We start from the raw sequence: 12,729 nt of genomic DNA on the forward strand, positions 1-12,729 counted from the left end.
AACATACCTTTTTGCTGAAAGGCCATTGACTTGTAACCAGCTATGTTGAATATTTCGAGCATTTTCTGTTTTTATTTCAGACCTTTAGTATTTGCAGTGTTTTACTAATGCACATATTTTGCTTGGATCCATCCACCCTCACAAAAAAACTTTTAAAAGATGTAGAACTCTCCTGTCCATTGCCTACCCAGCAAAACACCCTTTGTGTGTGGTTCCTCTCTCTTCACAGAGATCCCGAAATAAATTTTATAGAGTGCTTTTCCAAGTTTAAACAAAAGGCATTAGAAGCTTGGAAGTGTTTCCCCTCGTGGGGAATTTAGAACTAGGAGTAAATAATCTCCCATTTTAGGCGAGATGAGGAGGAATTTATTGTCTGAGAACATCATTAGTGTTTGGAATTCTCATCCACAGCGAGCAATGGAGGACAGGTAAAGAAACTAAGGAACTTCGGCATTTCCACATTTACTCTTACCAATTTTTACAGATGCAACATAGAAAGCATCCTATCTGGCTGCATCACAGCTTAGTATGACAATTGATTGGCCCAAGACTGTAAGAAACTACAGAGTTGTGAACACAGCCCAGTCGATCACCCAAACCCGCCTCCCATCCATTGACACTGCTTTGACAAAAAGCCATTGGACTCGAAATGTTAGCTCTTTTCTCTCCCTTTCGATGCTGCCAGACCTGCTGAGATTTTATATCATTTTCTTTTTCGTCCCATCCATTGACTCTGCCTAAACCTCCCGCTGCCATGGAAAAGCAGACAGCATAATCAAAAAACCCTCCCACCCGGTTATTCTCTCTCCCAACCTCTTCCATTGGGCAGGAGATACAAAAGTCTGAGAACACACACGAACAGGTTCAAAAACAGCTTCTTCCCTGCTCTTACCAGACTCCTGAATGACCCTCTTATGGACTGAACTGATCTCTCCACACATCTTCTGTACCGAGTAGTGCTACACTCCACATGCGTCACCTGATGTCTTTGTCTATGTATTTATATTGTGTAGACTGTATGCAGAACGAAAACGCGAGAAACACTCATAACTCAGGCTAAATTTTTCCCCATTCACGGAGTTATTCTATAAAGCATGAAAGTTTACCATTACTATCTGTGAAATTGACTGTTCAGCTTCTACACACAATTATTGGAGATTTTCTGATCAGAAGTACCAAAGCAAAACATAAAACTCACAGGTTTTCATCCAGAGTGATATCAAACAAAACACAATTCATACCTCTGTTCTGATTCCACTCATGGGCTTCTCCAAGGAAACTGGGGTGAAACCAGTAAACTCCATTCTGACAGAAATAATCATCGGTGCTTAACACCACACCATTAGGATTTTGAGCTAACAGCAACCTGCAAACAGAAATACTCAAGAATGATTACATTGTCTCTTGAATTATTTTTGAAAAAATAAAATTGCATAGCCATTTAAAATCAGTAACAGTAGCCATAGCCTATCAGCAAGACTTAAAAAAAGATTAATCTGTTGCAACAGAACAGTGATACGAGACCCGTTATGAATGTACTTGCATTATACAGTGAATGGTAGAACCCTCAAGAGTATTGAAGTCAGAGAGATCTAGGTGTACAGGTCCACAGGTCACTGAAAGGGGCAACACAGGTGGAGAAGGTAGTCCAGAAGGCATACGGCATGCTTGCCTTCATTGGCCGGGGCATTGAGTATAAGAATTGGCAAGTCATGTTGCAGCTGTATAGAACCTTAGTTAGGCCACACTTGGAGTATAGTGTTCAATTCTGGTCGCCACACTACCAGAAGGATGTGGAGGCTTTAGAGAGGGTGCAGAAGAGATTTACCAGAATGTTGCCTGGTATGGAGGGCATTAGCTATGAGGAGCGGTTGAATAAACTCGGTTTGTTCTCACTGGAACGAAGGAGGTTGAGGGGCGACCTGATAGAGGTCTACAAAATTATGAGGGGCATAGACAGAGTGGATAGTCAGAGGCTTTTCCCCAGAGTAGAGGGGTCAATTACTAGGGGCCATAGGTTTAAGGTGCGATGTACGCACCTTAAGGAGATGTACGAGGCAGGTTTTAAAAATATTTTTATTTTTTAATTTTTATACACAGAGGGTAGTGGGTGCCTGGAACTCGCTGCCGGAGGTGGTGGTGGAAGCAGGGACGATAGTGACATTTAAGGGGCATCTTGACAAATACATGAATAGGATGGGAATAGAGGGATACGGACCCAGGAAGTGTAGAAGATTTTAGTTTAGACGGGCAGCATGGTCGGCACGCGCTTGGAGGGCCGAAGGGCCTGTTCCGGTGCTGTACTTTTCTTTATTCTTTGTTCTATGTCAAAACATCATGGTAAACATTGTGGGCTAATATAGTTTAGAGCAATGGATGCAATTAACATCATTTTCTAAGAACAAAGAGTACGGAACTTGTTTCCTGAATCTTAAAAGTTATCCAGCAAGATAACGTTGCTACTTCCTTTAAAGCACTTTAAAAATTAAATCTAGCCAAGTATCTGTATGAATGTCATCCATTTCATTTGTTGTCTTGCTCGGTGTCAAGCATCATTGCTCATTACCAGCATACATAATTACATTTTCAGTTACTCACAGGTTTCCACAAATGTCAATAGAAAATACTCAACATAAACAAACCAACACAGAATCTAGATAGTCTTTATGGTGATATTCGACAATAGCAAGCTTCATTTGATTGAAACAACAGTTGGTCCACCTATAAATTAGTACAGGGATAAATTTTAGTGTATTCCTTTCAATACCAATGTTTTTAAAGAAGAGAAACAATGCTCTCACAATCCAAGAAATGGAGGCAATCCAGCATTACTACAAATACCATTAAGAGATCAATTTTCTTCAAAAATACACAAGTATCTATTTGCCCGCTTTTCTCAAAAGTCAGAAGTAACACTGTTTGAGGGCAGGAGTTTTATACCTCGTCATATATAAATGTATTATCTTACTGTCAAGGTGAAGCAACTGCCCTTTGAATATCAATGATACCAGCCACATTGTCGAGAACTTTGCATATTGGCATTCAATTCCAGAGCATTGTTTGGAAGTGCAGGTCAGAAGCATCCAACATTGTTGTATACGTATAACAAAACTGTAGCAGGAGTGTACCACATGTACCACAGTCAATGGCATTTAAGTTGAAGGGTATAAAAGCGTGGGAGAGGGACAACACTACTTGCAAATACATACACCAAGTTACACTGAGCGTCAATGAGCAAAATGGTAATCAAAGCTCAATTACTTCAATAAGTTTCAAGATCAAGTCATGGAAAAAAGATACAAATTAGAACTAAAGACACTGGTTCTTTTTATCTCACGTCTCTGTCTGGTTCGTGATTTCTGCCTGAAATTACTTCTCCAGGCTAAAAAGGTTAAAGTTAAATGAACACTTCACAAAATAAATCAAATCATTCTGAAGCTGGTGTTCAACCAATTTGGGAAATGTAAATCCTCAAAAGCCACAAGGAGATAAAACATTGCAGGCATGTCAGCTTACCACATGCCAACCTTCAATTGATGAATGTTGGGAAATTCTAAACTTCCAGTCCACGTCATCTCTTTAAAGCCAATAGCAGCATGATAGACGTTGGCCAAATGTTAACCCAAGATTTTGAACAAAGCTGAAATATTCACACAAAAACATTAATGAAGTTATTCAATCAAAAAAACGGACGATTAATCAAAATCAAATCAACTCTCGAGGTAAAATCAATCAACGATGTTACCAGATACCTTCTATTCCCCCAATGGCAAAGGTTTGAAACGGATCTGATTTAGGTTTATCTACTTTCTTCATTGATGTATTCCCCAAGCAGGTTACTCAGCACTTTATATTTTTCCCCTGTCCTCAATGACAGCTTTCCAGTCACCTTCCTTGCTTTGGCTCAAGTTCTCAATAGCTCCAAGTAAAAATAGTATGAACGTAGCATGACTAGAATTATGTTTATAAACGACGGCGATAAATAGGCAAATGTGAACAGCTCAGACACATTTTAGTGCCAAAATAGATGGGAATATAGAAAAAATAAACCCGACTGCGCCAGTTTCTCACTTTTTAAATTATGGAGCCAAGGTAACAAAGAAGGAAAGAGAATTTTTCCACAGCCTCGAGACCGGTGTTGTCATGTCCAATGCTTCATTGCACGTCTGCTGCTAGTTTAAATGTAAACTTTTTAAGACCAACTGGCTTGTAGTTTCCTGCTTTCTATCTCCCGTCTCCTGCCCTTTCTTATGATTTCAGATTAAAATAAAAATAATAAAATAAATAATGTTTACGGTCACGAGTAGGCTTACATGAACAATGCAATGAAGTTACCGTGAAAAGCCCCTAATCGCCACATTCTGGCACCTGTTCGGGTCAGGCAGAGAGGGGGAATTCAGAATTCTCAGCTGGTATGGGAATTGAACCCGTGCTGCTGGCCTTGTCCTGCACCAAAAAACAGCTGTCTAGCCCACTGAGCTAAACCAGCCCTCTACAACCAATGCATCCACTATCTCTGCAGCTGCTTTCTTGCAAGTTATCAAGTCCAAGGGACTTGTCGGGCTTTGGTTCGTTCAGTTTTCTTAGTTTCTTTTGCTTTTACTTTCCGTGCTCAAATTTTGTGTCAGCCTTTACAGGAATGGGCTTCTAAAATACTCCCAATCTCCCAGATTACCATTAATCTTTACAGTATTGTACACCTTTCCTTTCCATTTGATACCATACTGAATTCCCTTATTTAGCCACGAAGGATGTATCCTTCTTGTAACGTCTTTCTTCCTCAAAAGGAATACATCTTTGTTGAGAGTTATGAAAGATTTCAACCTATTTGCCTGTTCCACTGGAGCAAGTATGTTTAGAATTATTACAGGTTTGATGCTTGGTGCTGACTGCTCAAAAGGTTGTATAGGCAAGTTGTTTTTGGAGAAGGTGGGAGAGGTTTGTGTGGTGTTACCTGCGTGGTCGATAACACGTGTTATTCAATCCTTTTTCACCACTTTTATCAAATCAGTCTTGGTTCTTGTGCGTGCAGTATCTCAGAATGTTGACTCAAGTCTTGGATCATGGAGCTGTTTCCATTCATGAACATGTCTCAGAGCAGCATGGAATTAAGCGGAAGACCAAAAACCAAACTTTACCTTACTACATTGCTGTCTGATGCAGATTCTTGGATCTGCTAAAGCTCTGATATGCCTCCAAAAACAGAGATCGATCATAGGGATTCAAGAAGAGAACAAAATTACAAATGACAAGGTCATCCATTATGCTGGCTTACCAGCATGGTGACCTACCCCATAAAATTTGACATAGAAGGGAGGCCACAAAACTTTGATTTCGATAGGGAGGCCATGTCTCCCACACAGATGGTTGCAGAACCCTCAAGCAGATCTTCTATGGGGGTTCTGTCTCAGGGCAAACAACATCAAGGTGGTCAATACAAATGATTAAAGATGCCAGAGAAACACAGCATTGCAGACCATATATCTGAGGAAAACTGCAGGCAATTGGTCCATGTGGAAGCATGCACTGAAATGGAGTTCAGCTATTGAGGGTCATCATCCAAGCCAAACATTCCCAGAGGTGGTGCAAAACACATTTCCCCAAACACATTAGGATCTGTCAGTTCTGCAATGCTCATGCTGATTCGACATCAAATTCTTCAGTCACTAGGACACAGGCAAGGGAATATACAATGAATGGTAGGATCCCAGGAAATAGAGAACCAGAGGGACTTTGGGGTACATGTCCATAGAACCCTAAACACAGCAGGACAGGTAGTAATAATAATAATAATCTTTATTGTCACAAGTAGGCTTACATTAACACTGCAATGAAGTTACTGCCCTCGTCGCCACATTCCGGCGCCTGTTTGGGTACACAGAGGGAGAATTTAGAATGTCCAATTCACCTAACAGCACGTCTTTCGGGACTGTGGGATGAAACCGGAGCACCCGGAGGAAACGCACACAGACACGGAGAGAACATATACACTCCGCACAGACACCAGGGTCCCAGGTTCAATTCCCGGCTTGGGTCACTTATCAGTGTGGAGTCTGCACGTTCTCCTTGTGTCTCTGTGGGTTTCCTCCTGGTTCCTCCCACAGTCCAAAGATGTGCAAGTTAGGTGGATTGGCCATGCTAAATTGCCCGTAGTGTCCAAAAAAGCTTTGGTGGGGTTACTGGGATAGGGTGGAGGTGTGGGCTTAAGTAGGGTGCTCTTTCCAAGGGGCAGTGCAGACTCGATGGGTCAAATGGCCCCTTCTGCACTGTAACTTCTATGATACAAGGCTGCACTGTAACTTCTATGATACAAGGCTATGAGCCAAGTGATGGAAAATGGGATTAGAGTAGGTAGGGGCTTGATGGCCAGTGTGGACACAATGGGCCCAAAGGGCCTCTTTCCATGCTGCAAAAACTCTTGACTCTTATAATGAAATCATTCACAACTTTTACATATTCAAACAATGAAGAGTCTACCATGCAATAATAATGCTTTGTTTTGATGCTATAAAATTACATTAAAAATTAATCTCTCTTGAACTTCAACCAACTGATAAAAGGCAGCTTTGGAAACAGTTTTCAACGAAATGCAATTTATTATGATGTGGTACTGAAGGTTGAGTGACGACATACTCCCCACTTGCCTGGATGACTGTAGCTCAACACCATCCAGGACAAAGCAGCTACCCACCACCTTCAACATTCATTCCTTCGAAAGCAATTTCCAAACCAGTGACTGCCACGATCCCAGAAGAATAAGGGCAGAAGGCACGTGGAAACACCAGTACTAGGAGAGAATGACATCCACTCAGGGTCTAAATTTCTGTCTTCGGGCACTCGCGTGACTGAACAGGTTGTTGGGCATGTGGGACAGGACTAATGTCCTTTAGGGACGAAAACCTACTATCTTTACCTGGTCTAGCCTATGTGCGACTCTAAACCCACAGCAATGTGGTTGATCTTAAACTGCGCTCTGCAATCATCTAGCGTCACTCAATTCAAGGGCAATTAGGATGGGCAACCAATGCTGGCCCTGCCAGTGACACCCACATCCCATGAAAGAATAAACAAAATGTCCCACAAGGTAGTGGAATCGGAGTGCAGGGTTTGCTCCTTTTCTTTCACTTTATCTCATCAAGATGTTGTGACTCAAAGCGGGATACTACTTGATGGCAAGCGATTGTCATTTTGAACAATTGTCAGCAAGTGCCTCCGAATCATCAATGTCAATTCTGTCACAGTGTCTCCGAAATATTTTCTTTGTCCTCCCCTTGAACAGTGGCTATTTGAGTGTTGAGAAAACAGGACCTTGTGAGAGAAGATGCCTTTCAGCAATCCAGACACAGTATCCAGTCCATTGAAGTAGATTCTGCAGATTTGCAGGAATGCCTGTGGAGCTGCCTCGAAAGACACTGGCATTTTTTAAAAAATGGTTCTCTCATTGCATTCAGAGGAGGCATTACAAAGCGCTATTACAGTAATAAACCGGAGTATTATCACTAATTGTGGGAATTTCTTCTTGATGATGCATAAGCTAGAAAATCTAAAATGGCAGAATGCTGTGGTTTCGATGCAAAATCCAACATATTAAAATGATGTTCTTCAACTGCCCAGTGTATCAAACACCTCTCTGGAGTTTATTAATTGGACGTTTCAAAACTTCCATCTTTGGAATTAAAGGTTTGCAGATCAGATGAAAAAACACAAATCTGCCCTTAGTTCAAATAATAAACTCCATTATCCAAAGTTTGAATGAAAAAAATTATATTTATGACAGAAGAACTTGAACACTCAAAATACAAGCAGACCGACACATGGCAAGTAATTCAAATAAAGCTTACCGTGAAAGGGTAGATTTTCCAGAGCCTGGTGGACCACGCATAAATACGAGCTCTTTATTTCCAATATCTGGTCTTGGACGATGCTCTGTGTTCTGATGCTGCTGACACGTTATCCCAGGCCGCAGCATATTGGGCGGCTGTTGAGGGTCAACTTTATAAAAATACTTATGCCCAGATTGCATTGTAGAGTCATTGGTGGGGCATGCCTGAACATCACAACGCTCATTTGTTGCTAGGATTACCGCACTGTTGCAGTCATTGCCATAACCATTACTTAAAAACAGTTGGCCATGAGGAAAAGGCACTGGCCCCTGTGAGGGGCCGGTGTATCTTTGATAAGTGAGTGGGATATTGAATCTCGGCAGAGGTGGTCCTTGTGGTCCGATGAAAGCTTGTGGTCCGATGAAAGCTTGTGGCCCGATGAAAGCTTGTGGTGGGTTCCACTGAGGTCTTGAGGGGGGCATGACGCTAGGCCAATGCGCATCACATGTGGGAATTTGTGAACTACCAGTACTTGGGCCACCTATGGTTTGAGCTGCTTTATCATTTTTAATCTTTTTGCATCGCTTACCAGTTTTGTTTTCATGTTTATCCACTGTAGTGCTTCCTATGTGTTCTGCTGAACCTTTTGAACCATCCACACATTCATTAAAAAGCAAATCAGTCTCATTTTCAATTTTTTCCAATTCATTATAAAATAGCATTATTTCATTTTCAAACTCAGCATTGTTTTCAAGTACAGTAATACCATTCTTCTCATTAAGCTGCTCAGTGTCCCCTTCGAATTTTGAAACTGGTGGTGATTTATTCCCCATGCCTTCGCTCAGATCTTGATTTCTATGTGGGGTGGGGAATTTAGTTCCATTTTGTTGCTGAGACCCATTAATTTTTTCTTTATTAAGCAGTTCAGTGGCTTCACATTCACCTTTGGTAGCAGTGCTCTCTGTTTTTTGTCTCTTCGCACAAGGAATACTTGTTCCACCATCACTGTGTCCCAAAGGCTCAGTACTGTCTTCTGCACCAGACATCTGAAAAATAAAGATAAGTACCGGTTAAACATGTGAAAAGTGTTTTTTCTCTGGTCATGCATGAAGTTTTTTTTGAAGCATTGTGTCTACACAATTTCAATATTTTTTTAAAAATGCAGCTAAAACCTGAACAAGTCGAGTGCAATTTACTCATTACCGAAGAGCTGTATTTGGGTTGTTTGGATCAGGGATATTTTTGTTTGTGCAAAACCACTCTTTGAACGAGATGTGTGCACACTGAAAGATATTGAAGTTAGGAAGCTATTCCAATGTTTAGTTGGTCCAGGTCCCTTGATTTATTTGATTGCATTAAGAGGAAAAGTACATGAACTCATACTCCTGGTCATTTCTCAAATAACCAGGAAATAGAATTCTAGTTTTCAGTCAGCTTGCCATCCCAACTTTTCATTCTCTCCCATTTATTTTGGCTGTAACTACCTCACATCTTCTGAAACTAAATGTCTAATATGTTCTGGCTTTCAGAAATAATCGTGCTGCATAGCAATGCGAAAGGTTTCTTCATCCCTTTCCAATCTACCTAATGTCGATAAGCAAATAAACAATTCTGAAATTGTCACTCTTCAAAACTAAGAAAAAAACAATGCTGATCAGGCAGGTTTGAGGAAGACTGGTAGCTGAACAGGACATGTTTTCATTTCCTTTGAAGTGCAGTTAGCAGAGGATATGGGCAGCACGGTAGCACAGTGGTTATCACAGTTGCTTCACAGCTCCAGGGTCCCAGGTTCGATTCCCGGCTTGGATCACTGTTTGTGCAGAGTTGCACATTCTACCAGTGTCAGCGTGGGTTTCCTCCGGGCGCTCCGGTTTCCTCCCACAGTCCAAAGATGTGCAGGTTAGGTGGTTTGGCCATGCTAAATTGCCCTTAGTGTCCAAATAGCTTAGGTGGGGTTACTGGGTTACAGGGATAGGGTGGAGGTGTGGGCTCAGGTAGGGTGCTCTTTCCAAGGGCCAGTGCAGACTTGATGGGTCGAATGGCCTCCTTCTGCACTGTAAATTCTATGATCCATTTAATAGACAGAACCAAATTAATACCAAAATGGCAAGAGGGCTATTTTCAAAACATTAATAAACAGTGCTGGGGTATAAATATATTTCAGCAATCATGTTTGAATGCAATAATCAAGTTGGCTAGTTATACCACACATTATTTGGATTTAAAATCTACAATAAATTTCTGGGTTCCCACACAATCTGCTCTTCAGAGTCACAAAGTCGTGAGTTCAACTTTCAGAACTTGACTACAAAAATCAAGGTTGACCCTCTTACAGCGTAGTGCTGACAGAATGCTACTTCGAAGAACAGAAGTAATGTGAGCAGTTTTGGGCCCCGTATCTAAGGATGTGCTGGCCTTGGAAAGGGTCCAGGGGAGGTTCACAAGAATGATCCCTGGAATGAAGGGATTGTCGTATGAGGAACGGTTGAGGACTCTGGGTCTGTACTCGTTGGAGTTCAGAAGGATGAGGGGGGGGAGGGGGGGAATCTTATTGAAACTTATAGGATACTGCGAGGCCTGGGATAGAATGGAAGTGGAGAGGATGTTTCCACTTGTAGGAAAATCTAGAACCAGAGGACACAATCTCAGGCTAAAGGAACGATCCTTTAAAACAGAGATGAGGAGGAATTTCCTCAGCCAGAGGGTGGTGAATTTTTGGAACGCTTTGCCGCAGAAAGCTGTGGAGGCTAAATCACTGCTTGTTTTTAAGACAGAGATAGATAGGTTCTTCATTAATAAGAGGATCAGCGGTTATGGGGAGAAGGCAGGAGAATGGGGATGAGAAAAATATTAGCCATGATTGAATGGCGGAGCAGACTCGATGGGCCGAGCGGCCTAATTCTGCTCTTATAGGACAGTAAGAAGTCTTACAACACCAGGTTAAAGTCCAACAGGTTTGTTTCGATGTCACTAGCTTTCGGAGCGCTGCTCCTTCCTCAGGTGAATGAAGAGGTATGCTCCAGAAACATATATATATATATATAAATATATATATATAAATATATATATATATATATATATATATAGACAGATTCAAAGATGCCAGACAATGCTTGGAATGCGAACATTAGCAGGTGATTAAATCTTTACAGATCCAGAGATGGGGTAACCCCAGGTTAAAGAGGTATGAATTGTGTCAAGCCAGGACAGTTGGTAGGATTTCGCAGGCCAGATGTTGGGGGATGAATGTAATGCGACATGAATCCCAGGTCCTATAGGAGTTATCCCTGGTGTCCTGGATAATATTTAGCCCTCAAAAAATTGATTATCTAGTCATTGTCACATTGCTGTTCATGAGAGTTGGTGGTGCACAAATTCACTGTGGCGTTTCATGTGGTGCAACAGTGTTTATTGCCTGGGCTGTAAAAGGCTCTGGTGGTCCTGAAATGCACTGTAGAAATGAAAGTCCTTTTCCAGATGTGACAACACACATTAACTAACTGGACACGCGCGTAGAGACACCAAAAGTCGAAAAAATTGCAATCGAAATAAAGGAAAAGTAACAATTTCTTCTCCCACATACTTTGATTTAGAAAAAAGTTATAGTAACTGCCCCCGGAATTTAGAATAAATACTGGAAACCCAGAGTTCCATAACTTTACAGATGAACGAAGCCACTCAATCGGGAAGTTGCAGATACCACAAAGCGTGTCGTCTTTACAAACGACGAAATTCAGCAGCCAAAATAATATTTTTTAAAAATCTAAATGGCAAACACCGAAGTGCCGCGCGCACACACACACGACGGCTTTTCGCCAACAATCGTCCAGGGCGCAGGCTGTCCACCGGGGAGACAACAGCAGCGGCGGCGGCTCTGACCTGCTCTCAACAAATGCGATGGCCCGGGAAGCACACACTTGGCTGGCCTATTAATCCACACGCCTCCTCCCCCTCTCCAGCGGACACCCCACACTGATCCTTTCCGCCCAGATTCATTTTCCGAACCAGGGCGGCAGTGTACTAACTACTCCACGGCCCGGCCAGGCCCAGCCCAGGCCCCAGGCTCAGCCCAGCCAACGCCGTGACTGGGCCCGAGCGCCAAACCTTCATCCACGACATTTCTGCAACCAGATAATTGATGGCAGCAACAGAGAGGCAGCGGGATTCAACACAGGGGGACACATTTCTCCAAATTTAAACATGACAAAACGGCAACGCACCGTTTCCTTCGGACCACCAACGGAAAATAAAGCTGCTGGCCACTGACGTCACTATCCGCACAGCCTGCTGGGAGCTGTAGTCCACAATGAGCTGGGATGGCTATTACAGTCACGGCTTGTTACAGTGCACCAGGCCATTGCGCCCAGTGTGTTTGCACTGACCCTCCGAATGATCTATTCACGGATGGCCATTCCGCCGCTGTGTGCGTTCCCTTGGCCGCAGAAAAATACTTTTCACTGTACTTAGGTACATGTGACAATAAATCAAATCAAATCATTGCAGTGTTAATGTAAGCTTACTTGTGACAATAAAGATTATTATGTGCAGGGTAGGTGGATTGGCCACGCAAATCGCCCCATAATTGGAAAAGTTAAAAAAGAAACAGTCCAATTCACTTTCAAATTTCAGATGTCTCCATTGAACCTGCCTCCATCACACTCAGGCAGTACACTTCAGACCTTAACCACTGTGTTGCGCGAAAAAGAATGTTCTCATATCGCTTTTGCTTCCATTGCAACTTACTTGAATCTGTGCCAACTCGTCCTCGACCCTTTCATGACTGGGAACTGTTTCTCCCGATCTACTCAGTCCAGATGCCTCATGGTTTTGAATATCTCTATCAAAGCTCTTCTCAACCTTCTCTTCTTCAAAGAAAACAGTCCTAACTTTATGAGTGCAAGATTCA

General features: G+C 42.2%; 1 protein-coding gene across 4 annotated transcripts in view; it reads right to left on the reverse strand.

The window, feature by feature from the left end:
- LOC140391935 (NEDD4-binding protein 2-like 2) overlaps positions 1-12,126 on the reverse strand; it is a 59,713-nt gene extending 47,587 nt beyond the window's left edge. For 3 of the 4 annotated variants that reach the window (XM_072476996.1, XM_072476999.1, XM_072476998.1), the window contains exons 1-3: positions 12,044-12,126; positions 7,842-8,869; positions 1,242-1,366 (exon numbers count right to left, since the gene is read on the reverse strand). In XM_072476996.1, coding sequence (XP_072333097.1) covers positions 1,242-1,366; positions 7,842-8,869 — 1,153 coding nt within the window. In that variant the 5' untranslated portion in view covers positions 12,044-12,126. Of the gene's footprint in view, positions 1-1,241; positions 1,367-7,841; positions 8,870-11,702; positions 11,982-12,043 lie in introns of those variants that run through there. The other variant, XM_072476997.1, reaches the window with a different exon arrangement.
- Positions 12,127-12,729: the final 603 nt, after the last annotated feature.

This window comes from Scyliorhinus torazame, chromosome 15 (genome assembly GCF_047496885.1).
Source record: "Scyliorhinus torazame isolate Kashiwa2021f chromosome 15, sScyTor2.1, whole genome shotgun sequence".
In the NCBI taxonomy this organism is placed as follows: domain Eukaryota; kingdom Metazoa; phylum Chordata; class Chondrichthyes; order Carcharhiniformes; family Scyliorhinidae; genus Scyliorhinus; species Scyliorhinus torazame.